The sequence below is a fragment of the Nymphalis io genome, chromosome 15, assembly GCF_905147045.1.
Source record: "Nymphalis io chromosome 15, ilAglIoxx1.1, whole genome shotgun sequence".
NCBI lineage: Eukaryota > Metazoa > Arthropoda > Insecta > Lepidoptera > Nymphalidae > Nymphalis > Nymphalis io.
Window position 1 is genome coordinate 5,513,207 of NC_065902.1, and position 25,582 is coordinate 5,538,788.

The following is a 25,582-nucleotide window of genomic DNA, read 5'->3' on the forward strand; positions in this document are numbered from 1 at the left end:
GCAGAGGGTCATAGCGGTGAGGGCGATCAGAGGGTATCGTACGGTGTCCTAGACAGCGGCGACCCTCCTCGCTGGCGATATGCCCTGGGAACTCCAGGTGAAGGTGCTCGCGGAGGTTTATCGCTTCCGGGCCGAGGTGAGGAAACGCGGCGACAGGGCGGATCAGGGCTCTAGCTCAGCAGGCCCTGATCACCCGATGGGAGGAGGACCTGGGGTCCCCCACGGCGGGCCTGGCGACAGTGGAGGCGGTACGTCCACACTTGAGTCGCTGAGTCAAAAGGAAACGTGGCATGCTCTCGTTCAGGCTGTCGCAGGTCCTTTTTTTTTTTTTTTTAATATTCGCCGGGAGGGCAAATGACTCTACTCCACCTGATGGTAAGTGGTAGTAGAGTCCAAACGCGACGACGGCCAGTACAGACGGGAAAAACGTTCTGCACTAGCCGCCTTCGCCTTGCCGGCCCGCAAGATGCCTCTTCACGCCTCGTTTGAAGGAACCCGGGTTGTAAGAGGAGGGGAACACGTGAGCTGGTAAGGAATTCCATTTTTTGGAAGTGCGACAAAGAAAGGAGTTGCCAAATTTCTTTGTTCGCGATGGAATTGAAGTCACAGTTAGGCGGTGACATCGAGAACCAGCTCGCGTGGACTTAAGAAGGAAGGGGGAAGCAGGAATTAGAGAGAATAATTCCTCAGAGCACTCACCGTGATACAGTCGATAGAAAGCGCTCAGTGCTGCTATCTCACGACGCAATTGTAAAGGTTCAAGGGTGTTTGTGACCTTTACGTCGCCAATAATGCGTGCGGCACGTCGCTGCAACCGGTCCAAGGCCTCAAGTAGGTACTTAGCGGAGCCATCCCAAAGGTGCGAGCAATATTCCACGCAAGACCGTACCTGTGTTTTGTACAGCAGGCACAGTTGTTGTGGCGTGAAAAAGCGCCGCACCTTGTTCAGAACTCCGAGTTTCCGTGAAGCTGTTTTTATAACAGCCTCGATGTAATCCCTTGGACTAAGGTCGCAGCGAACGTCAATCCCCAGCATGGCGATTTTGCTTTGCATCACCAGCGGAGTACCACAGAGGGAGGGAAGAGGGGAAAATGTTGACTTTTTCGCCGTGAGAGCGCATACCTGTGTTTTCTTGGCATTAAACTCAACAAGATTATCAGAGCCCCATTTGGCGATGAGCTCTAACGTCCTATCGAGTTCAATGACAAGATCCTTCCGCCTCTCCTCAATTTCCGCTCGCCCAGCCACTGCGCGTCCGTGGTATCCACCATGCACTGTACTATCGTCTGCATAGCAATGTATGTTCCCAAGAGAGAGCATATCATTGATATGCAAAAGAAAGAGTGTGGGAGATAGCACAGATCCCTGGGGGACCCCAGCATTCACTACATAGAATTGTGAAGCGCAACCATCAACTAAAACACGAAGGCTACGCTTGTATAGGAAGCTGGCAATCCAGGTGCATAGCTGAGCAGGCAGACCATATGCCGGCAGCTTGGAGAGAAGACTTCTGTGCCAGACCCTGTCGAAAGCCTTGGAGATATCGAGGCTGACAACCAACGATTCTCCATGCTTGTCGATAGCTTCACCCCAGAGGTGCGTTACGTACGCTAGAAGATCACCTGTGGACCGTTTTAGTCGAAACCCGTATTGACGATCATTAATTAAAGAGTGATCTTCTAGGTAATGGATTAGTTGGTTGTTTAAAATCCGTTCCATCACCTTACAAAGTACTGAGGTGATAGCTATTGGCCAATAATTTGCCGGGTCAGACCGATCTCCTTTTTTGGGAACCGCTTGCACATTAGCTCTTCTCCAAGCCTCCGGCACACTTCCCGAAGAGAGAGAAAGTTGGAACAGGCGCGTTAACACAGGAGACAGCTCCGCTGCGCACTTCTTCAGCACTATGGCTGGTATTCCATCGGGACCGCTAGCTTTCCGTACATCAAGTGATTGCAGCTCCGCACGCACATCACGTTGCCTGATTTTAATGTCAGGCATCGTATGGCCACATACAGGTATTGTAGGTGGCAGTGCACTACAATCATCGATGACGGAATTGTCGGCAAAGAGTTTAGCCAGGAGATCAGCTTGCTCTTGCGGACTGTGAGCTAGCGATCCGTCCGGATTTCTGAGCGGTGGCAGCGAAGGTTGGCAGAAATTGTTTTGCACAGACTTGGTCAGACGCCAGAAGCTACGGGAGCCCCTAGGATGTGAATCAAGGTCATGACCAATCTGTACAATGCGCTGTGCATCCGCTCTCCTGTATGCCTTTCTTTTTTTTTTTTTTTTTATAGAATAGGAAGGCGGACGAGCATATGGGCCACCTGATGGTAAGTGGTCACCAACGCTCTTAGACATTGGCATTGTAAGAAATGTCAACCATCGCTTACATATCCAATGCGCCACCAACCTTGGGAACTAAGATTTTATGTCCCTTGTGCCTGTAATTACACTGGCTCACTCACCCTTCAAACCGGAACACAACAATATCAAGTATTGCTGTTTTGCGGTAGAATATCTGATGAGTGGGTGGTACCTACCCAGACGAGCTTGCACAAAGCCCTACCACCAGTTTCTACAGGACTTGGAATTTTTATTATAGTTTGCTTTCAGTGAGTCAATGTTAGATGCCCCGCTAATGCAGCCGTTGATCCACTTGCGATATGCCGCCTGCTTAGATGATACAGCATCGGCACATTCACGAGTGAAACGACGGTTACGCGTACTCCTACTGACGAGATCTGAGCTAGGAATGTAGTATTCCATTCCCAGCATGATCCCGCCAGCAACAGCAGCGGCACTAGCTGTCGGGTCATTCCCACTGAAGCAACGTTCCTTCCAAGGGACCGACGCATAGTAATCGCGCATACCGTCCCAATCCGCCGACTTATAGTGCCAAACGCGACGTTTGCATACCGCTAGTGGCGGCAGCTTGGCCTGTGGCACTCTGGTAGAAATAAGGCTGTGATTATTATTTTATTATTATGCTGTAAGATGCCGCTGCAGACCCGCTCCGCCGGAAAAGACCGGGGGGAGAAGAAAAAGGCGCTTTGCGCACCTTCTCCCCCGCCGCAATAGGCACCGCCGGGACTAGTGGGGTTCACAGTACCCTGGGAACCCTCTCTAGAGAATATAGGCCCGCATAGGTGGGCCGGCCGCCAGAGCGTCCATGCGAAAGCGATGGCGTGGCGCTCCTCGTCAAGACGGAAAGGGTACCGCTGGTTTTTTAGTGGGTATTCCGATGTTTCGAGGCGCACTCGGCGCCTTGGACACCGGCGAGCCCTACATACCCCCCACTGTTACCGTGGGGGAAACGCGTAACGAGTTTTTCCAGCGTTAAAAAAAGGGCTCTGCATTGATGAGTCAGTTAAGACAAGTCATTATATATATGATTTTTTGTTTTTTATTGATGACAGTCATTCGAGTGTTAAGAGAAAACGAAAGACATCAAAATAACGAAAACATATCCTGAACATTAAAAAAAGTTTATAAAAGTTACGCGATTATTCCCAGACTTGAAACCCACGTGTAATCATCAATCAGTATTACAGATTAACTTTGACCGCGCGCTCCTGGGTTGCAAATTCTTCATTTCCATTTCAAAACTTGCATTATTCAGTCACTTTAGGTACTTTTTTGATTATTCTCGTTATATGTAATCGTAATTGATGATTATTTTTAAGTAATCTTTAAGATAAATCATTAATATGTTTGCACTTTGTCCTAATCTGATCAATACCAATGCGCGCATTACTTTGTAAAAAAAATCTTAGTTTAGTTGGCTCCTTGCAAGTTAATTTCTAAAAACTTAACATAAACATAGAAGACTGATTCATCATAATACCCGTTTTTTTTAGTAGTGTGACTGTGTATAAATATAGAAAAAAAATACTATATTGCATTGAGGCATTAAAAGTTATAATACATTACGCCTTTTTTCAAATGCATCAACTATCAACATCAATAAATATTTATTGTTTTGATACCCAAGTCGGGTTCGTCTGGAGCCTTTTCTGAATAAATCTTTCAATCCTCAAGTGGGTAATGGAAAATCACTTACATGGAATCCATATATTTTTCTCTGTATTTACTTAATGGAATAAAATTTCAGCAAATTCACTTTTGTGTTTAACCAATTTAAATATTTTTCATACCTGTTAATTGTCAAAATCAAACAAAAACTAATTTTCCATTAAAAACTTTATTTTATGTTTTTACACAATATATAATTTTTATTTCATAACATTTAACTGCTCCATACCTGTGTGCAAAAGAAAATACTTTTTACATGTTTTATATATAAATATATTTTAATTTAATTGAGTGATTAGATTCACTATAAAGAAAATTTATTAAGCCTTATTTAAGTTATCAAATGAGTCCTGTACGACGCCTCTGCAGGTATTTCCAGCAAAGAAAAACACAGTATTTATTTATTTATATTATTTGTATTATAGTATTGCACAACAGAATAAATATATAGAACTATCAGTCAGAAAAGTATATTTTAGAGAAAGCGAAATGCTACAATATTTCTTATGTATGTAAGTTCTGTAGATGTAATGTACAATATCTTTTGTGGAAATTTTTAAATTCTTATATATTAAGGAAAACTTTTCATACTAAATTAATTATATATAAATAACAATAACACACATATTATTGAATCATTAATAATAATAACACACATATTATTGAATCATTCAAATTAGTTGACTTGTGATCTTTTATTGCCTACTGCAATATGCTTATTTTATTGTTTTACTAGTAAGTACTGAATTGTATTTGTTTTTTTTTTTTTTGTAATTTTATCTTCTGACATTTGTTATTATTTTTATTTATGCATATAAATATAACTTTTTGTTGTAATTATTCTATTTGATTCTGGACATTTGAACACCTACTTACTAATATTATTTTAAAGTAATATTTATTAATTCCCATTTATTTAGAATAAAACCATCATATTATAGAATATTTACCTAGGGTGTGGGCGAGGCCATAGCTATGGCCGTTAGCTTAGAGATGATGCTGCCAGCGGCAAGGTTACCGAAGTAAGACTGCGCGGCTGCTGCCATACTGCCTCCAGCGATTCCTGCACTACCGAAACCTAACCATGGAGCGACCCAAGCCGCGCCGAGGCCACCCGTGCCGTAGATAACGGCACCACCTACTGCATTTACAGCTAACGCCGTAAGAAACCCCATTATTCTGTAACAATTATTTTTATATGATAGACAAATGTGGTACATTTCCACCAAAATCAAGATGCGAATTTCTAATGCGTTCCCGCAAATTGTTTATTATTTATAGAAGTAGCGTTGTACCTATAGCAAAGGAAATATATATATACAGGGTTACAGGGTAATGTCACGATCCTTTTAAAGGGTTATAGTTCAGGACAATAGCTATCAAATGACCCCCAAAATGCTTATGCAAAAGTGTATCGTTTTCGAGTTATTAATTTTTTAATATTTTTTTTTATTTAAAGGATGTTTAAGATTCTAAAATTCAATAAAAAAAAAAATCAACTTATTTTCCCTATTTTTTTTTTCTATTTCTTGCTAGGGTACATCCTAGTTAATAATAACCAGTTATAAAACAAAAACAATCTTCAAGCATTTTTAAATTACAGATCCAAAACTGTACAACTTTTCGATTTTTAATTTTGATTCTTTAAGTTACTCGCAATTTTTTTGTAAAAATCACTATGGCTCTTATCGTGCGGATCATTTTAAAAACATCTGCGTTTCCTTAGCTATCCATCGGTACATAAAAAGTACAGTAACAATCATAAACTCAGGAGAAAATTAGTAACAAAGAGACCAGGTAGGAAATTCTAAGAAATGCTATTGTTAAGAAATTAAATCTGGATCAAAGACAAAAGGACCTCAATGCAAAGTAGTTAAAGATTATTTTTAATAGGGGTAATAGGTAAAAAAGGAGAGATAAACCAGAGCTGTCATTGCAATTTTGAATTTAAATCAAAAACAAAATACTTAATCTTTTTAGTTACTCCATACTTTCGAAATTACACTGTTTATTATTCATTATAACCCTTTAAAAGGATCGTGACATATTACCCTGTAACCCTGTATATATGTATTTCCTATACTATTTTATTATAAGTATAATGCATATATATATTCAAAAATTCACAATATGATAATTAAACCAGAAATTTTTGCCTACTTAGAAAAAAAATAATCATTTATATTTTTTAAACCAAAAAGTATTTAACTTTCTATATATAAACTTTCTTTAATATATAATATTAAACAACGCGTTACTACACTATCAAGTTAACAATATTATTAATAATATTATATGCAACAAGAAACTAAAAAATAGATAATTTTAAACTTACATTCAAAATTAGAAATACTACAAATACAAGTATTATTATTTATATTACAAAGAATAATACTTATATTATGCTAAGGATGTTTCTACTTACCGATTATTTTATAATCCCAACGCACCCGAAGGAATGGAAAGAAACTCACTAGATACAGAATACTGTATTAAGATTGGTACGAGTCCGAAAAAACAAAGAAAATGATTTCTTTTTTAAATGGTACTTACTGTTGCTGTTGAGTTGGACTGCGCCACCAAGCGGGAATGCTTATGATTAATATTTATTACACTGTTACACAGCCGTATTTATAGCCTCTGGCTCTGCAGTTGTAGAGTGACGCAGTCGCATTACGCATCTGCCAATTTTAATCAAATTTCGGGGATTTACATGTTTTTATTAATTAGGGCTGCCAGATTATAAATTTATAATATTGATTTTGCAAGATATAAGGTTAATGCATATTATAATTAATCTGTAATTCGAAATATTCTTTGCTTCCTCTATTGTATATATTAATAATGACTGCCTCGTTGGTCTAGTGGCATGATATAAGGCCGTAGACCCGGAGGTCCTGGGTTCAATTGCTAGGTCGGGCCAATAAAAAGTTATTGGATTTTTCTGTCAGAAAATTCTCAGTAGCAGCCCGGAGTCTGGAAGTTGGAAGTGTGTACACTCCCGTACCTCGGAAAGATAAATTATTTTTATGTTGATATATTTATTATAAGCAGAAAAAGTCAAAATTTTCGAACGTCAAGCTATCAGATTTAAATTCATTTTTTTATAATATATTATTCTTATACAGTACAGTACAGTAACAGTAACAGCCTGTTAATGTCCCACTGCTGGGCTAAGGCCTCCTCTCCCTTTTGAGGAGAAGGTTTGGAGCTTATTCCACCACGCTGCTCCAATGCGGGTTGGTAGAATACACAAGTGGCAGTATTTCAATGAAATTAGACACATGCAGGTTTCCTCACGATGTTTTCCTTCACCGTCAAGCACGAGATGAATTATAAACACAAATTAAGCACATAAAAATTCAGTGGTGCTATTATTATATTATTATTATATTCTTATAATTTAGTTCAATTCAGTACCACCACTCGCTCTCGCTCTGAGTTAATCTGAATTCAAACTTATTACAAGGACATAAAGATATAGTTTAGGAAATGGTGAGCTACTGATATACTCACTCATTCGCTCTCGCTCTGAGTTAATCTGAATTCAATCTTATTACTAGGTTGTAAAGACATAGTTTAGGAAATGGTGAGCTACTGATATACTCGCTCTTTAAGTACAATATTTACCTTTTTCTGTATCGCTCGCCATTCGCTCTCGCTGTGAGTTTAACTGAATTAAATCTTATAACTAGTACGTAAAGATATAGTTTAGGAAATGGTGAGCTACTGATATACTCGCTCTCTAAGTACGATATATATCCTTTATATATCTCGCTCGCGTACGGCATAAGTCGTAAAGTGTTATTTGGTGGACGTACTGTTTTTGCATGCGTAAAGATATATTTGTTAATTATTGTGGAAGTTCGAAAAAAAATGGAGTTGAATACTGGAACTAAAGAGTTGCTATATTTCATTTTCGAAAATTGGAAATTGTTGCTTTTTTTTAACCTAATATTTTTTCTTTATTTTTACTACACCCAAACGTTTGATTATTTTGAGAAGCGAAATATAAAGTTTATGAAACCCGTTATTTTCTTTGGAAATTCGCTATCTAGAATAACTGGTAAAAAGCCTTTCATCGAATTTCAGTCAGATGTTTACAATTTCTTTAAAGGAAATCGTTATGGGGGTAAGTAAAAACCTTATTTAAATCTGGTTTTTGAATCAGTTTTTATTAATGTTTTGATTACTAATAATTATGTTTAATTATTTAAAATTTTAGGATATTTCGAAGGCCGAAGACCTGTTCTATATGTTCTAGACCCTGAACTAATCAAATCTGTCACTATTAGTGATGCTGATCATTTTATTGATAGAAATACTATCAAGACTAAAGAACCAAGATATTTGAGCAGATCACTTCTAGCATTAAAGGTTTTAATCTACTTTAGAAATACTACAAATTACAATATTATGAATATGGATTTTCAAGCATTAGTTCTAACAGTACACTTCAACTTATCTGCTCATAGTCACCAGACTGATTTCATGATAAAAAAATATAACATGGATTATTGAATATGTTATTCAAATCATTCATATTATCAAACAATATACAACCATAAACTCCTTCATGAAGTCTGGCGTGGCTAAAAGCTTTAATTAAAATACAAAAGCACTTGCTCTTCAAAGCTTGGATGAGATAAAAATGACGGGTCACTTTCTAAGTTAAGTAGACAATACACATTGGTTAAAAGGACATTAATCATCAGTGTTTGTCGAAGAAGTTACCAATGATTTTATACTTTAAGCAGGAGAAAAAATTGTTATATATTATAACTCTATCATATAAATAATTAAACTATAGGCTATAGCAATACCAAAGTTTTATATTAGTAATTTCAGTAAAAACAAACTTTATTAGCACGAGCCATTAAAACAAGTTATTTAAATATCTTTAGTCTTATATGTCATTAAAAAATTCTTTATAACTAATGAGGGACTATCTCTTTGGACTAGAGAATCCCGAGCCTGGGTTCAAACTCCAGGTCAGGCCAATTAAAAGTTTTTTAGCATTATATACAAAAAAATTCTCAGCAGCAGTCCGGAGACTAGAAGTCGCAAGTGTGTACATCCCTGTGACTTGGAAAGCACTTAAAACCGGTCCTCCTGCACTTAAACTCTTTCAATCTGACATTATCTAGATGTGATTCTAACAATTACAATATTAATTTCTAGGGTATGGAATGGAAAGCTGTCAGGAGCTTAATAACTCCAACATTCAGCTCATCTCGCTTAAAAAATATGTTCCCTTTAGTTCAACATTGTTCCAACCAGTTGGTTGGACTTTTATCACGCTTTGGTCAGTATTTATTTGCATTTCTGTTTATATAATTTCAGTATCAATGGTTCACATAATATATACAACTTATGCTGTTTAAAAGAAATTAATTTGATTTAACAATCTTGAGAATTCAGCAAGTATTCAAAAGAATGTTTTCTTTGCTACAATCTGTGTTTAATATTTAATATAATAATGATATAATTAAGGGTATGGCATGATAATATTTATTTCTTAAAATAAATGAAATATTTTGTCAAACAATTTTGCAGACAACACTGAAATAGAACTTAAAGAAATGACTGGCCATTTCACATTAGAAGTTACAGGTGTATGTGCATTTGGTATAAGCACAGATGCTCTCAAAGATGAGAATGCAGAATTTTACAAGGTTAGTTTAGTTTGGTAGTTGAGATGAATACAAAGAAAATTTATGGTTTTTAATCTGTTTCACAAGCAATATTTTGTTTTTTTGTAGAATCCTTTTGATTTCTTATATTACTCAACGTAATTGTATGTTAAGATAGCAGCAGCTTAGGGTGTAGATTAGCTTATTTGTTAACAAAACAAAAGCAAAAGTTAAACATTAAAAAAATTATTATGATGTATTAATTAAGCAAAACATTTCTATAATATCAGTTTTACCTTTTTTTAGGTTGCAGAGAAATTTAATTATATGTCCTTTCCTAAAAGATTTTTTTTCTTTTTTATTTTATTGTTTATGCCTTCGATGTTCAGATACATAAATATATCGTTTATGAACTATGAGTCAACTAAAAAGTTAGTGAAAATATTGCAAAACACTAAAGCTGAAAGAATAATAGCAGAATCTAAGTAAGTTAATTTTAATAATTTAACACAACTTAAAAAAATATTTTAAGCAGTTATATATAATATTATGAATACCAAAATGATATACTTTTATATTTTGCAGGAGAAGTGACTTTTTGCAACTCTTAGTTGATGTTTCTATAAGAGAGAAAGAAGAACTTGCACAAGCTAATGAATCTTCTAAAAGATGTGAGCCAAAAGCATTACACAACATTACGTTTTTTTTATTGAATTATGTATACACTAAATTAGTCAATGATTTGTTTTAACTATTTAATTTGCTTTGTTTGTTTCAGATTTGGACGATGACACATTGGACGCACAAGCATTACTATTTCTTTTAGCTGGGTTTGAAACTACAAGTACATTGTTATCTTTTGTTTTTCACACAATGGCAGTGAGGTCAGATATACAAGACAAATTGAGGGCTCATATTGAGGAAATTACTAAAGGACAAGAGTTGAGCTATGATCATCTTTCACAATTAGATTATCTGGAAGCAGTTATACTAGGTAATATTATATTAATTGTAAATAAGTAAAGTTTTGATAGCAGATTGTGAAGTATTTCCATATTACAAAGTTCATTCACCTCGTCGTCATCTATTGTAGATGACGCTTTAAGTCTTTTAAATCACAGTTAGTTCGTTATATTTTTCTCAAATCGGCTAAACTAGTTAAGTTCGCCTTGCCATTAGTCGTCGTTCGTTTGACTCTCCCAAAAACAGCTGCTGCCGCGAGCGTCACACGCAACGAGCAAAGTCGCTAATTGAATAGTATACGTTCCTGTTATGCATTGGCGTCGCGATCAAAAATTAAAAGATTATTATAAACTATACGTTCATAAATAATTTGATATACCTCAATATTGAGTAACAAACCGACCGACAAACAGGAAAGTAAACCTTTCAGGTTTTCGCTTGTTACATCAATAATGCATGTACAGAAATAATAACTAACCTCTTCTTTCAGAAACTTTAAGAATGTATCCACCATTAGGCAGAATTGACAGGTCATGTACTAAGCCATACACTGTACCTGGTTCATCGTTGCATCTCAAAGTTGGCGACGTAGTTGCTATACCCGTATATGGCATCCACATGGATCCAGACATTTATCCTGAACCAAAGAAATTTATACCTGAGAGATTTATGAAGGAAGAGAAAAAGGAGAGACCTTCGCATTTGTTCCTGGCATTTGGCGCTGGACCTAGAAACTGCATTGGTAATATCCTATATCCCTTATATTGTTATTTATAAATATCTACCGTAAGCTTTGTTTTGCCAATAGTGCCGAGGGGGGGGGGGGTCTTTAGTTGTATAGTTGTTAGGTACCGTATGTCCTTTTCTGTACCTCTGATAACGTTAATGCAAAATAATGATCGGTTCAGTAATTAAAACATTAAAGCGTAACAAAAATATCACTTTCGCATTAAAAACAGATGCAGTAATATACATTGACTAAATATTTTGATACGTCTATTATAAGACTATATATAAGATCAAGACGAAGCCGTGCTAAAATACTTTTAATCTCGCAAACGACTGAAACGAGACATGACCTTTGCGTGACTTCGTACTTTTTATTTTTGTCTGTGTAACGTATAATTATAGCATACAAATTTAGCATTATAACAAAAATAATATATTACGTTGAAGTTGCAGTTTACATATATCTAATTACTTAGTCCAAGCTATAATTACATAGTAAATTATTATAAAAAACTAGTAATATTTAATGGAATGAAGGCAATTCATAACAATATAATATAAGGTGCATAACGATACTATAACTACAAACACAACACCCGTTGATAACAAATGAGACAAAGCAATTATGTTATTTAAATATAACGATAGTGATAATGTACTATTAGAGACGTAATAATTTAAGTAAATATTGCACAACTTAATATAATTAAGTGATACAAAGGTTCTAGAACTTTAATTAAAAAAAAAAACACAATAGCTAAGCACGTTAATTTATACTGTGATTCATATTATACAGGTTCAATTATAACCTAATGATATTTTTTACTGCAGTTTTTTTTTAATTTACTTTATAAAGTGCTATTGATCTTGACCTTGCCTTGATATCAAGTTTTGTTGGTACGGCAGTTCATATGATGTACGATTTGATTTAATTTATTTACCTTAATTTTGAAACTGCTTGTGGCGGATACTGCAAAGCGTTTTAGACGTCATGAAATGATAAAGAAAAAATGGTAAAATATACGCGATTAATTGTATGCGGCCCGCGACGCCATGACTAACATGTGTCATGGCGCTGGTCTAGACTGGCTACAAATCTTACTTAAACACAGTTAATCAACAATTTGTATTACTCATTATTTAATATAAATAATGAGTATAAAGATGCATAGATTTAGGACCAGGTTCCAACGTAGGATTGATAAAGAAAATGTTCGTGGATACTAACCATTATGTAATTTGTAAATCTGTTTTACTTTAAAACAGCAATTACACGATTTCCTTACCGTTTCTTCTCAATAGAGGCCGCTTTCCGAAAGGGTGGTAGAGTTAAAACGTTGACGACTCAAAAACGCTTCAAGTAAAGTTAACATGAATAAACAACTATGATTATAATTACCTCATATAAATAATATTTTTAGTTAACTAAAGTACAAATGTAAAAATGTCTTTGTACTCTAGTTATATAAGATACTAACTATCAAACATTGATATTTTCTAATTTTAAATGAGCAATTCTCGTATGTATACATTTATTTCGTATATCATGGAAACTGCTCTAACGGTTTAGCTCAAATTTTGTATTTCTTTCCTGAAAAAGGATGCTTCAGTACTTTTTTATTGTTTTTTAGACTTTTTACGAAAACAATACGAAAGTTAGCTTATGCATTTGTTACGCTTTGACATCTTGAATTGTACCTCCTCTCCTCACGCGCGAGCGAACTTCGGAAAATAGTGTCGTTATACCTGTTAAAAACTTGTAAATTTAACTAATATTTATATTTACAAATAGTATAAAAATAATAGTTTACATAAAAGTTGTTTTCGCTCTTAGTGTTATGTTTTTTTCTGCTTTTTCTCGGAAAATGGTACACTAGTAGTAGTAATCGGCAATTAAAAATTACTATATTTAAGTGCACAGCAATGTATGTAGATTGATCTTACGTAATATTGTACTTAATATTTTATAATTGTTCTATTCGTTGCAGGTATCCGCTTTGCAATGATCGTTGCTAAGACAGCAATTGTTACTCTGATTAGAAATTTCAAATTTTCGAGTGGACCAAAAACTGAGAATCCAGTTAAATTTCACAGATTTTCTATGTTGTTAAAACCAGAATCTGGTGCATGGGTGCATGTCGAAAAGATATAAACCCTTTGATATTGTTTCGTGGCTTCCATTGCCTGCTATTTTACGAACCGCGTCGCGCTATCCACAGAGCGTACCGGACTCGTCGACAAGCCGTCGGATCAACCAATGATCGGTAACTTTATAGGCAAGAGTATTCATAGGAAGCCACATTTTATAGTATTTTTATCAAAGTGATTCAAAACATCGAATACTATACAAGTAGTATTTATTATATTTTAGTATGGTTGATTATAATTATTTAGGTGTGGGATCGGGTATGGGGTAAATGTAATAATGTAACAGTAACATTAATTAGTACAAAACGTAGACAGAGAAACAAATAGACCAAGGGCCCGTGAAATGTGTGCGTATAATGTTGCCATAGTAACTGCATTCCCTATTTTGGGAGATAAATAGTTTCCAGGATTTAATTAAAACTTTACTTTTTAATATTTATTATACATTTTTTTAATTAAAATATTTTTTTGTTTTCCAACTACACCCAAAAACCGTTGCACTGTTTGTTTTTGTTTCCGTTATCAATAGTACTTCAGCATTTTTATATGGTACTGGATTAGCATTCTCCTCATGTAGAAATCTAAAACACTCAATTAAATTATTAATAAAGAATGGTTGCCACATATATTTCTATGTTAACCTCTTGACTCGGAATCTAATAATATTATAAATTCATGAAGAATGTTAAATAATGTTGTCGTTAGAAAATTATAAATAGGAGAACGAATAAATTAATTTAACATATTTATATACTTTATAAGTAGAAACACTTTAGGTTATTATTGGACTCCGTATTTATTTGTTTACATTGTCGACGAGTCGATATTTTTTATCGAAAATTGGGGCATTTTTTTAGCTGACGCTGGCAGCACTTACATGATAAATAATCATAGGTTATGAATGATAAAAACTGGAAAATCCTATTATCTTCAAGATTTTAATGCAGCATAAGGTTCCGTCATGCTATTGCATAAATAAACATCACTGATAATCTATATTTAGGGACAAAACCGTCTTACTTAGGCGGAAAACACACGCCGGCAATTTTCTTTTTGCTATCGCTTTAACATGAAATAATACGACAATGCACTATTATATTTATAACCTTCGATATGATATAAGGATTGTTTCTCGGTCTTTTTGGACGGTCTTTCGGACTGGATTAGAATCGTTTTCTAACATAAAAATAAGCAAAAATTGAACAGTAACACATATAACTGGTTACTCGATAAGGGACAAAAGATTTGATAATTCTATCTCTGTCTAAACCATTTGTAACGTAATTTTCGTTCTCTTTCTTGTGTAAGTGAGAAGGATATCGTCATTGCGTCTATTAGTTTTTCTGTCTACGGTACAAAATGAATATACAATTTAACCACCTGACCACCTGACCACCGTTATCCATCACTGTTGCGAGTTGATGAGTAAACTCACAAAGATTCGTTTCAGTAGATCTACCATTGACGAATCCGTGTTGCTGGTCGATGATCAGCGGCCTTAGAACGAAATATAACTGATCATATATAATTTATAGAGATATATTTATAGAGATTATAGAGTCGATTATAGGTCATGCCTAGATATTTTTTAATTTGTTTTGCTTTATTGTATTAATAACGATAACATTAATTTATAGTTAATGTGTGTTCGTAAAACACAAAAAATAACGAAATATGTTCATAATAATTACATATGAATAACCTCTTTATAAAAAAATATTGACTTATCGATGTAGATAAAACGGAATGTTTCTCTCTAATCATTGAATCGAATATGAAGTGTTTTCTTTATGAAACTCGCTAACTGCTCTCAAAGAAATCTTCACTCCGGCCAGTTATCGACAGTATGTATATTCAGTAATATAAACATTCTTTATTAAGCGTGTAATGGTTATATTTATACAAAAATAAAAATTATATTTGGTCACAACTGGTATTATTTGTGTAGTCCAACTAATTTGTTCATATAAGAACAATGGTAAGAAAAACATAAAAACTTTGTAAGTTTCCCACGTGAGTATTTTTCTTGCGAAAATTAGCTAATTAAGTTCAATTACATGGGTTAATAAGAAGAGCGGTAGAAAAATATGATGACGAAGAAGCTGTGATGGCTCAATGGTTAGAAGAACGTGAATTTTAACCGATGATTCCGAGTTCAAATCTAGGCAAGCACCACTGAATCTTCATGTGCTTTAATTGTGCATATAATAATTAATCTCGTGCTCAGTGGTGAAGGAAAACATCGTAAGGAAACCTGAATGTGATGGATGAAATATTTGCCTGGTGCAAAGACTAATCCGTATTGGAGTAGCGTGACGTAGAGACTCAAAAAGACGTAGTCTTACCTTAACAGTGGGACATTTACTGGCTTATACTTTTTGGTAGGAAAGCTTTTAGGTTAATATCTTAAATATACAATTATAAATAGGTAATAAAAGACAAGGCACTATGAACTAATATAATGTGAATTCTTAAGTTTAATGTTATATTTTTATAATATGATTTAGTTTTCTTCATTTAAAATTGGATGCACAATAAAATTATTTTTAAACCATTAGGAGTTGATTAAAATTAAAAAAGGCGTAACTTATTTTATTACATTTAAGTATTATAATCTTCAGTTTTTACAAACGCTGCTATAAAGAAACCTATCGTATTTCTATATATGTCTTCAACCGGTCTCAAATCATCATCTTCTGGACCAAATCGTTGTACCATAACTCTGCAAATAATATATAATTAATAACTCAGACAATCTGCAAGTGAATTATTAATTATTATTGTAACGTAATATTATTAATATGTAATTTTGTAAATCCATTTAAAACCAATGACAAGCCACGCATCATAGGAAAAAAAACTCCGAATAAAACTACAAACCTGAACTGCATTTTGAAATGATTTTTTTTTATGTTTATATGCTGGTCATACTAGTGACATGTAAATGTGGTGTTTAATTATGTTTTTTTTTTCATTTTAAATATATGAAAAACAAAAGGGTAAGGTATAGATAGTGAAATGTTCCCAACACTGCATTTTTTGTATTAAAGAATTTGTTAAGAATTAGACATTTTTGTTATAGTACTGGAACACAATACGCTTTCTGTTTTAATTTAAGCTACTCTTATCCTTCGTCATTATGAGATTGAGAAGCTCTGTGTACAATTGCCATTGAGTATATTTAATGCCTAGTTGTAAAATTTTTGACATTTTAAATTTCGTTTTTCAATTTATTAGATTAGGTTTATTACCTTTCTTTATCAGACAGACCAACATTTGGCAAACCTGGTCCACCATATAGCGGTTCTGCAGGTATAAGTTTTAAGCAGGGAAATTTTTCTAACACCCAAGACACCATTCCTTCATTCTCATCCACTGTTACAGTACAAGTGCTGTATATTAATTTGCCATTTATTTTCAAAATTTTCACAGCCTGAAATTTTATTTTAAAGGGTTTAAATTTTTTTTTTTTTTTTTATATACGCCGGGAGGGCAAATGACTCTACTCCACCTGATGGTAAGTGGTAGTAGAGTCCAAATGCGACGACGGCCAGTACAGACGGGAAAAACGTTTAATTATTAATAATTTACATTTATAAACATATTAAAAAAAAATGTACATTAATTTTGTTTTGGTAATTCAACTATAAGCATTATTTACATCCAGATAAGCATAAAAGCTTAGTGATTGGAGTACAAAAATAGGATCATATCTATGATATCTCACTGCTAAGGCAATTTGTCATTGACTTATTGTGTCTTCATATAGTACCAGTTCATTTAGTTAAATTTACTGAAAATATTAGCTGATAATAATCAGGGAAAAATTATAAATAATAAAACTAGTCTAATATAATCTATAAATAAGTACTTGCCACATCAAACAACTTCCTCTGAACAAATTTGTATGAGTGCAGCATTTTTAGGGAAATATTGTTATTTAATTGCGGTCTTTGGCCAAGTCCACTACATGGTGCGTCCAGGAGAATTTTATCAAAAGTATTTGAACAAAAAGGAGGCTTCATTATATTATTTTCAGTATCATCAGAATGACATTTTGTTGAATCATATGCATAAGCCTTTACACATGTAACACCCTGTGTATCGCAAGTTTGTTGTATTTTAGCACATTTTTGAATAGTCTTGTCAATTGCAATGATAACAGCCTAAAAATAAATAATTGATGTCATACTAATTATGACTATGTAAGAAGTCATATTATAAAACAAAAATAAGAAAAGTAATCAACAAATAATTACTACTTATAAGTATATACTAACTTTATTATCTGACATTTCACCTAAATGTGTTGTTTTATTACCAGGGGCTGCACACATATCTAGGATATATTCATAGGGCTGTGCATTAACAACCCACCCAGCAATTATAGAAGGTAGATTTTGTAACAAAACTTGTCCTTTAGGAAAAATTGTTTCATTTATTACTGGCAATCTTGAAGCAGGCAGTAATGTTTGAACTGCTATGCCACTGTGAATTAAAAAGTTATATTCTTTATGACATTAATGTAGCTAATATTAAACAGTAACAAAGCTATAGAAAAATCAGAAATTCTTACTTAGGTTGAACTCCTTTTTCAAATAAGTTGCTTCGTAACATTTTTAAATAGCCTGTACCAACATATTGTTTATTCCCTTCATATTTTACTTTATGGCCTCTTTTACACTGGCCATCCATAGAGCCATATATATCAATTCTTTCATTTATAACGCAGTCTATAAAAATAAAGAAAATGCATATTATTATTTATCTAAATAAAATCAGAGAACATTTTGCAAAATATTTATTACATTTTTATATTTATGAAAAAATATATATTTATTCCTTATTTCTACTATATGAATATAAAACTTACTCGAAGGAAGGCCTAAAACTCCAGGTGCATATACATGAGCACCTCTTAAGACTGCAGCTGCACATAATGGATCTACTATGACTTCATTGTTTGTTTTTTCAAGAGTTAAAGGTGCAGGCCATTGTTCAATAACAAGACAGTCAGGTTTTAAGAAGTAATATTTTGGAATACTATCAGAGTTTAATTCTTTCCTTTGCTAAAATAATTGTATTTATTTTTAATGCAAATATGATGCTTTAATGATTAAGTTTATTAAATGTAAACATACTTCCTCCAAGTAATTTTGAAGATTCACTACATTTAATTGCATTAACTTATTGATCCTAAATATTGTGTACTTTGGGGATTCTATAAGCCAGTTCTGTAAAGAACTGTTTTGTGTCATTTTTTTAAATAATTGTTTCGAATGACTAAACAACATCCGCTTGGTTGTAAGCTTATGACAGTAGTTTTAAAATTGTTTTTCGAAGCAATTACTTAGTAACTACATAATGCATTATATCACTTTTATTTATTATAGTAAAATATTAGAAATTTAGAAGTAGAACTCAATTGTAATTTGTAGTGTATATAAAACAAAGTATGTAAATAATTTGACAGGCTTTTAACCACAGAGTGCAAATTGCAAAATAGTGCTGCCGAACTATCAATAGTTTTCATATAAAAAAGCCATTGTATCGATTACCTTATCGATAGTCTTGCGATAGGTTGGCTATTAATTAATCATTGATAGTCGAGTCAACCATCATCAGCAACACTGTTACAAAAACCACTACGTTTTCAATTTACGTTTGTATTGTCATTTATATATTTTTCTTTCTCCACAAACTTTTCTCTTTTTGAACTTGTATTTTGTATTTTATTTGTTGATCTTTTAACAAAGCCGTTACATTTTATTATTAAAGTTTATGTTCACAATTTATGTAAGTCTGTTTTTAAACGGCCTGTGCTGTCCACGATTTTCTTTGCGATTAAAGTTTGGGCTGCTTTAAACTTCTTCAGCTCTAAATCCCGGCTTGGTTCGTCGTGAATGCCTCCATTAAGCAGCGCATTATCATCGCACTTCGGTTCCTAAAAAAAATTAAGATTCAGAGATTCTGCCTTCCCTGATAGTTGGACTGGCTCGAAGGTTCTTGATATTCGAAGTCAGGAGTACATGCGATCTTCGGACACCGACGTGATTTTGTGTCGCCCGATTGTACTCACGCCAAACACAAATCATCATCAAGTGTGATTTGTGAAACATTAATTCTAAGATTAGCGCGTTTAAACAAATGATTCAGTTTTATAATATTAATCTTTTATAAGGGTTAGTAGATATTGTAAATAAATATAACCTACCTTATACATTCTTGAATCTCCGTTATAAATTATTAAAATTGGTTTTGTTTATGTATTGATGGCGGAAAACGAATAAATATTTTTTTAAACATATATTAATATTTTTAGGAATCTTACTTAGTTAAGTTTAAAGGCTTGAAAGCATGACCCTTTTAGTTTTATAAAAAACAGTAGATATTAATTATGAATTGTTCAGTTATAACTTCAAAAACATATTTATAGCTGGCCACTTTTTACCGATACGTGGCATAGGCACGAACAACTTCCACGTTCGCCGCCATTTTGACATACAGTGAATAGTAGAGACTTCAGTGGATTGAAGCGTTTTTACTTCATTTAACACACATTTCCTCGAAAAAAAAATGTGAGTATACTACCATAATTTTATTATTACTTTATTTGATAGTAAATGAGTGATCGAACTATTATTTTATACACCTTAAGATCCTTGGGTGGTGACCCTAACAAAATTACTAACAGCGGTGTTCACAAATTTTAAGCTGAATGTTATAATTTAATTTGTTATACACTAATTAAAGTTTATATTTTATATTTGTTTTAAAGTACAAAGCTCTTTTTATTGTTTGTTTCGATCTAGCTTTGAACAAAGTACGTCTAATTCTAGACAGGACTTGCCATGTCATTATCATTGATTATAGTAACGTATAGTGACGGATGAGTCAGAGTGAATGTGTTTTCTAATGATTAATAAAACAATTTCTTTTCAGAAAGCTCACAAAACTGCAAAATGGGGAATATGTTTGCAAATTTATTTAAAGGCCTATTTGGCAAAAAAGAAATGAGAATATTGATGGTTGGTCTTGATGCAGCTGGTAAAACCACAATCTTATACAAACTTAAATTAGGAGAAATTGTTACAACAATTCCTACAATTGGTGAGTAGTTTGTTTTTTATTTTATTTAAATCCTTCTATAATATTAATATTATGAAATGTTATTTACTTTGCTTTTAGTTTAAATAATAATAATACTCAAAAATCTTAGGAAAATGTCTATGAATATATTTAATGTGCATTTGAATTTTTAATTTAATATTAATTAATATAAATGCTATTTATGTTAGTGTGCTGGCTTGCTTGTCTACGATTGCAGTATTAATATAAGGTTTACACTGACCAGCTAAGCAATATGTTAATTGTAATGCAATCGACAACAATTAAAAATCCTTTTTATAATATTTTAAATGCCAGAAAAGGAGAAAGTATTGCATCAGTTATGTTTTGACCTATTTTTTATTAACAATATGTTTGAAGTGTCATTTGCTTTTATACTAATATTAAAACTAATGACATCAGATCTTCATATGAAATTACTTAAACAATGAACACGGCAATGTTTTTGAAATTTGTATATATTAAATTTGCAATATATATATTAAGTAGAATATAAATCAGATATTTTTTCTGATGACTTTTCTCATATATTATGTCATGTTATATAATATTCTCATGACCATGCATCGATTTTGTAGTGTTTTTCTTCTTTCCTTAAATTAATGGAAACAAATTTATTAATATTTGTAAAAAAATTACAGGATTTAATGTGGAAACTGTAGAATACAAAAATATCAGTTTCACTGTGTGGGACGTCGGTGGCCAGGACAAAATCAGACCTCTATGGAGGCATTATTTCCAGAACACACAGGTTAATTTTGTTTCTATTATGTAGTTAATAATTATTTTAAAAATATTTCTCAATTATTTGATTTAAAGAAAACTATCACAGTCATTTTTGAAAAGTATATAAATGTAGTTTTATTTATGTTATAATGTAAAACAGGTTAGTTAAAGCATTAAAAAATATTCAATTCTATCTCTAGGCTATGTATAGTGATGTTATTATCTATTTTTTTTGACTTAAATAAGCTGAACTTAAATAAGCATTTCCATGTTTGATCAGATACATTTAATTTTTCAATAAATTACTTTATTGCTAAAACAGATATATATCAAACTGTGCTTGTTGTTGGCTTGCTTATTTCGATAATTTGAGTAATTTTTTTTGTCACAAACAATAATACTATAAATATTATTTAAAGAATATGTAGTCCGTTATCATCCAGTTTGGTCCAATTTGGTCTCAATAACATCTTCAACAATACATTCTTTTAACATGACCTTTAGCCAAACTTGTAACATTTCACTAATGTGTGATATATGATGCTTATAGTGATTGCCACGCCCATTGACCTAACATAAAATAAACAAAATACTATGTAAATTGAACTTATTGCTAATATTAAGTTTATATGTATTTACTTGGCCACTCAATATGTGTAAATGGCCTTAAGAGCTATAATTTTATACTGAAAATGTCATTCATAGTACATGAAATTTGTTTTTTGTTTTTAATGGCATACATATATTAGATATTTTTATTTATAAATTATGATTTTATTGATATTTTAGCTTAAGATATTTATACAGTAAAATTCATATTTAGCTCTTTAGTAGGTCTTATAAATTTGTTACTATTTTTGGGTCATTTCAAAGCTTTTTTATGCTCACTCAGATACACATACCTAACTACTTCATATCTAAGTGACAATGTCAAACAGTTTTGGTTCTAGAGGGATTGATTGCAATTATAACAGTGATATGACAGTATAAGTGACAATGTTTCCATTGATAGTGCTGATCCGACAAATGTCTTTAATTAGGTATATTTAATTTAACAATTTTTTTTATAATTTTAGGGTCTCATCTTTGTAGTAGACAGTAATGACCGAGAGCGTATCGGCGAAGCACGAGAGGAGCTCATGAGGATGTTAAGTGAAGATGAGTTAAGAGATGCAGTACTGTTGATTTTTGCAAACAAACAGGTAAATTAATTAAGAGGTTTAGAACTATTAAAGGATTTTTTTGTATAACTGTTACCCTTTTAAGTTGTATATGACTGACTGTATCTTATAAATTCCCTTTGCTTATTTATCTTATCTAATCATGTTAATTTTTAAAAGTATATTCCAAAAAATGCTTAATGTTTGCGACATGTACATTTTAATAATCTTTAGGTTTATTTCAACATCATATTGTATGTTTGTTCTTTAAAATAACATCAAAGTCTTGGTTGCAGTTTGCTGTCAAGTATATTATTGACAATATTTATTTTTAAAAAGAACTACATAAAAAAGAAAAATGTTGAATGTTTATTTAATCTTAATTTATTTTCCTTTCTGTAGGATCTGCCAAATGCCATGAATGCGGCTGAGATTACAGACAAGCTAGGTCTGCATTCACTGCGCAACCGCAACTGGTACATACAGGCGACGTGCGCGACCTCTGGAGACGGATTATACGAGGGGCTCGACTGGCTCTCCAACCAGCTCAAGAATGCCAACCGCTAACCACCTGTGCGCTATCAACTCACAGACTAATCTGATTACTGAAAGAGACTATGGTTTAAGATATGTTAACTTTATTTGCTATAAATGAATACAATGTATTATGTGCGGTATCATAAATGTATTACTGTGTCACCCGGTGACCGAGCTCGCATCGCATTCTCGCCGAACCACTCGCTTACACCGAAGCCCAAGTACGTCGCTCTCGACTATATGCTAAAACAAACGCGATGCATAATCTTCGTTTCTAAAATATTATATCGATATTAATTTGTACAAAAATAAGGGGTCATGCTGTACTTAGTGCAATGAGGTATTAGTCATTGGGATTGCGTTGTTTGTTCGATCTCTGATGACGTTGAACAAATATAGTGTGTAAAGTTAATGCAAAATTACAATTTTTGTTTATATATGTAACTGTAAACAAAAATAAAACTGTACATTCGATTAATCGCGCATTGTGATGTGGATAGGTACATATGTGTAGCTGACTCGTGATAAAGTGAATCACAGCATAACATGTTTTATATGTATACTATAATGTGGTATAAGTTGTCGTAATAAAGTATTTAAAGTTAATTCACTATTATGACTTTAATTCACTAGTTTAGTAGCTATTGCCTGTAGTGGGCTCACGCGGGGGTAAGGGTCGCGGTTCACCGGAAGCAGTATGCTAGAGCCAATAATGCGTGGCTATCGAGGGTGCAGATAATTTTCTTATTACAAATGGAACTGTACAAAAGTTTGACCAAGTAATCGAAATGATGTAAAGGCGACTTAATATGCCTTCGCCCCATAACATGTCACAACCTATTCACATCGCTTTGTGACTTACCTAGGGAATTCTTCACCTTCGATTTTGTGCATATTCCAATTATTATTTGAACGACTTATTGTATGATGATAGTTTATTTTTATGGAAGTTAACTAGGTAGAGTAAGCTGTTATGTATTTAACATTTCAATCGCATTCAAAACAGTTCCGACCGACGGCTCTCATTTATCGGATGGCTCGTTATGACCACCTGCATTTATAGTTGACTTCTCATGACGAACCGAGATTTAATTTAGGCGTAAATATGTATTAGATGGACAATTTGTCATTTTGAGAAGTGATTTTGCACACAGTACAGGAAACCGTGCTCGAAACACTTCAGTGGTACTTTGCTCTTACACAATTAATTATAACTTAGCATTTTTTATAATAATTTAGAAGAAATTATTAAAACACAATTTAAGGATATGATTATGTGGCGTGTGGTGGAGATTTTTTTAATTTTTATGAAAATCAAAAAGATTAAATGAAATGCGAAATGTGACATTCCGGTTTGTCTTAATGCTGTATTATGGAATAAAATATCCTCACCAACCTTCTTTTTTACTTAATAAATCCTATCATTTTTTCCTGATTTTTCAATACATATGTATGAATAAAGTTGTATTGCGGCGTTATTTTTAAATAAAAAATGGTTAATTCTATTGATGAATCGCCACAGAATTTTACTACCACATTGCTACTCCATTATAGTAGGAGAGCTAGCAAAGTTTTACCGCCTGGCCACGGGAATAGGCAACGCGAACAGCGGTGCGGTGGGCGAAGTGGAAATTCGCGCGGCACGGTTTTTAAGCCACCGGCAGCTGCGATCGCCGCCGCGACCCGTATATATCGAGAGCGAAATATATCAAATAATCATGTCAACGTTGTCTAGACATAGCTGGAGCTATTTTTTGAATATAAACGTAAATTTATTGAGTATGTTGCGGGGGTGGCTAATCTTCCAAACAGCTGACCTAGCTAGTATTTCAGAATCAAAAAATCATGTTTTTTTAAATCGCAGCGAATACAACTATACAACAAATACAACTAAACGATTTTAGTTCATAAATTACTCGCCGTGAATTATGTTTGAAACCGTGGCCAACGCCGTACTGATTACTGATTCTTAATTATATTTGTTTTGAAGCTTGTGCGATACGCGTGACAACATTCGCTGTTCGTGCCGCCGCCCGTTTGTTGACTGCGATGACTAATAAGTGAACCAAGCGTCAGCTACCAGCTGACGGTCTTTGCATCGCCACCAAGGCAGCTGATTATTGTTTTCGTACTAACAAATATTTAAGCAATGATATAGTTAAATTTCATCCGGCGTACTATGACTTTATTTTACATGTTTTTATACAAGTTCATGCGACTAGCTGACGATTTTTTTCCAGCTCAGTAATATGTTAACTATTCATAAAAAAAGTTTCAGCCGGCTTACTATTATTTTTTTTACCACTTTCTTAACCTCCCACAGTCAAACCCACTGCTACTTGGGCAGCTGACGGTCGGTTTGCTTGTTAGGCATATAAGATCAACTATCGATGTCAATATCATCTGTGACTTGTATTTGCAATGCTATCTCCGAACCAATATTTTTGTTTCAGTCGCAAGACGAGTCGCCGTTCGCCATCGCAATCAATGTAGAGGTAAAAAGTATACTTGTGTATAAAAAG

General features: G+C 33.4%; 3 protein-coding genes and 1 long non-coding RNA gene across 5 annotated transcripts in view; 2 read left to right on the forward strand and 2 right to left on the reverse strand.

The window, feature by feature from the left end:
* Positions 1 to 24,455, forward strand: part of LOC126774025 (ADP-ribosylation factor 1) — a 28,621-nt gene extending 4,166 nt beyond the window's left edge. The window contains exons 1-5 of one of the 2 annotated variants that reach the window (XM_050495322.1): positions 19,961 to 20,087; positions 20,452 to 20,619; positions 21,279 to 21,388; positions 22,440 to 22,565; positions 22,926 to 24,455. In XM_050495322.1, the coding sequence (XP_050351279.1) occupies positions 20,472 to 20,619; positions 21,279 to 21,388; positions 22,440 to 22,565; positions 22,926 to 23,090 (549 nt within the window). In that variant the 5' untranslated portion in view covers positions 19,961 to 20,087; positions 20,452 to 20,471 and the 3' untranslated portion in view covers positions 23,091 to 24,455. Of the gene's footprint in view, positions 1 to 19,960; positions 20,088 to 20,451; positions 20,620 to 21,278; positions 21,389 to 22,439; positions 22,566 to 22,925 lie in introns of those variants that run through there. The other variant, XM_050495323.1, reaches the window with a different exon arrangement.
* Positions 6,462 to 12,433, reverse strand: LOC126774035 (uncharacterized). The gene is made up of 3 exons (XR_007669784.1): positions 12,303 to 12,433; positions 6,590 to 6,717; positions 6,462 to 6,509 (listed from the first exon to the last, which is right to left on the reverse strand). It is a non-coding gene; the product is annotated as an uncharacterized LOC126774035 (long non-coding RNA).
* On the forward strand, positions 7,750 to 15,439 carry LOC126774000 (cytochrome P450 9e2-like). The gene is made up of 9 exons (XM_050495284.1): positions 7,750 to 8,168; positions 8,262 to 8,413; positions 9,218 to 9,341; positions 9,593 to 9,711; positions 9,976 to 10,154; positions 10,255 to 10,340; positions 10,448 to 10,663; positions 11,123 to 11,374; positions 13,350 to 15,439. Exons 1-9 carry the CDS (start codon positions 7,913 to 7,915, stop codon positions 13,511 to 13,513), a joined length of 1,548 nt encoding a protein of 515 aa, XP_050351241.1. The 5' UTR covers positions 7,750 to 7,912; the 3' UTR covers positions 13,514 to 15,439.
* Positions 15,954 to 18,961, reverse strand: LOC126774007 (tRNA (cytosine(72)-C(5))-methyltransferase NSUN6). Its single transcript, XM_050495298.1, has 7 exons — positions 18,651 to 18,961; positions 18,383 to 18,578; positions 18,086 to 18,242; positions 17,790 to 17,997; positions 17,385 to 17,675; positions 16,761 to 16,942; positions 15,954 to 16,231 (listed from the first exon to the last, which is right to left on the reverse strand). Exons 1-7 carry the CDS (start codon positions 18,801 to 18,803, stop codon positions 16,111 to 16,113), a joined length of 1,308 nt encoding a protein of 435 aa, XP_050351255.1. The 5' UTR covers positions 18,804 to 18,961; the 3' UTR covers positions 15,954 to 16,110.
* Positions 24,456 to 25,582: the final 1,127 nt, after the last annotated feature.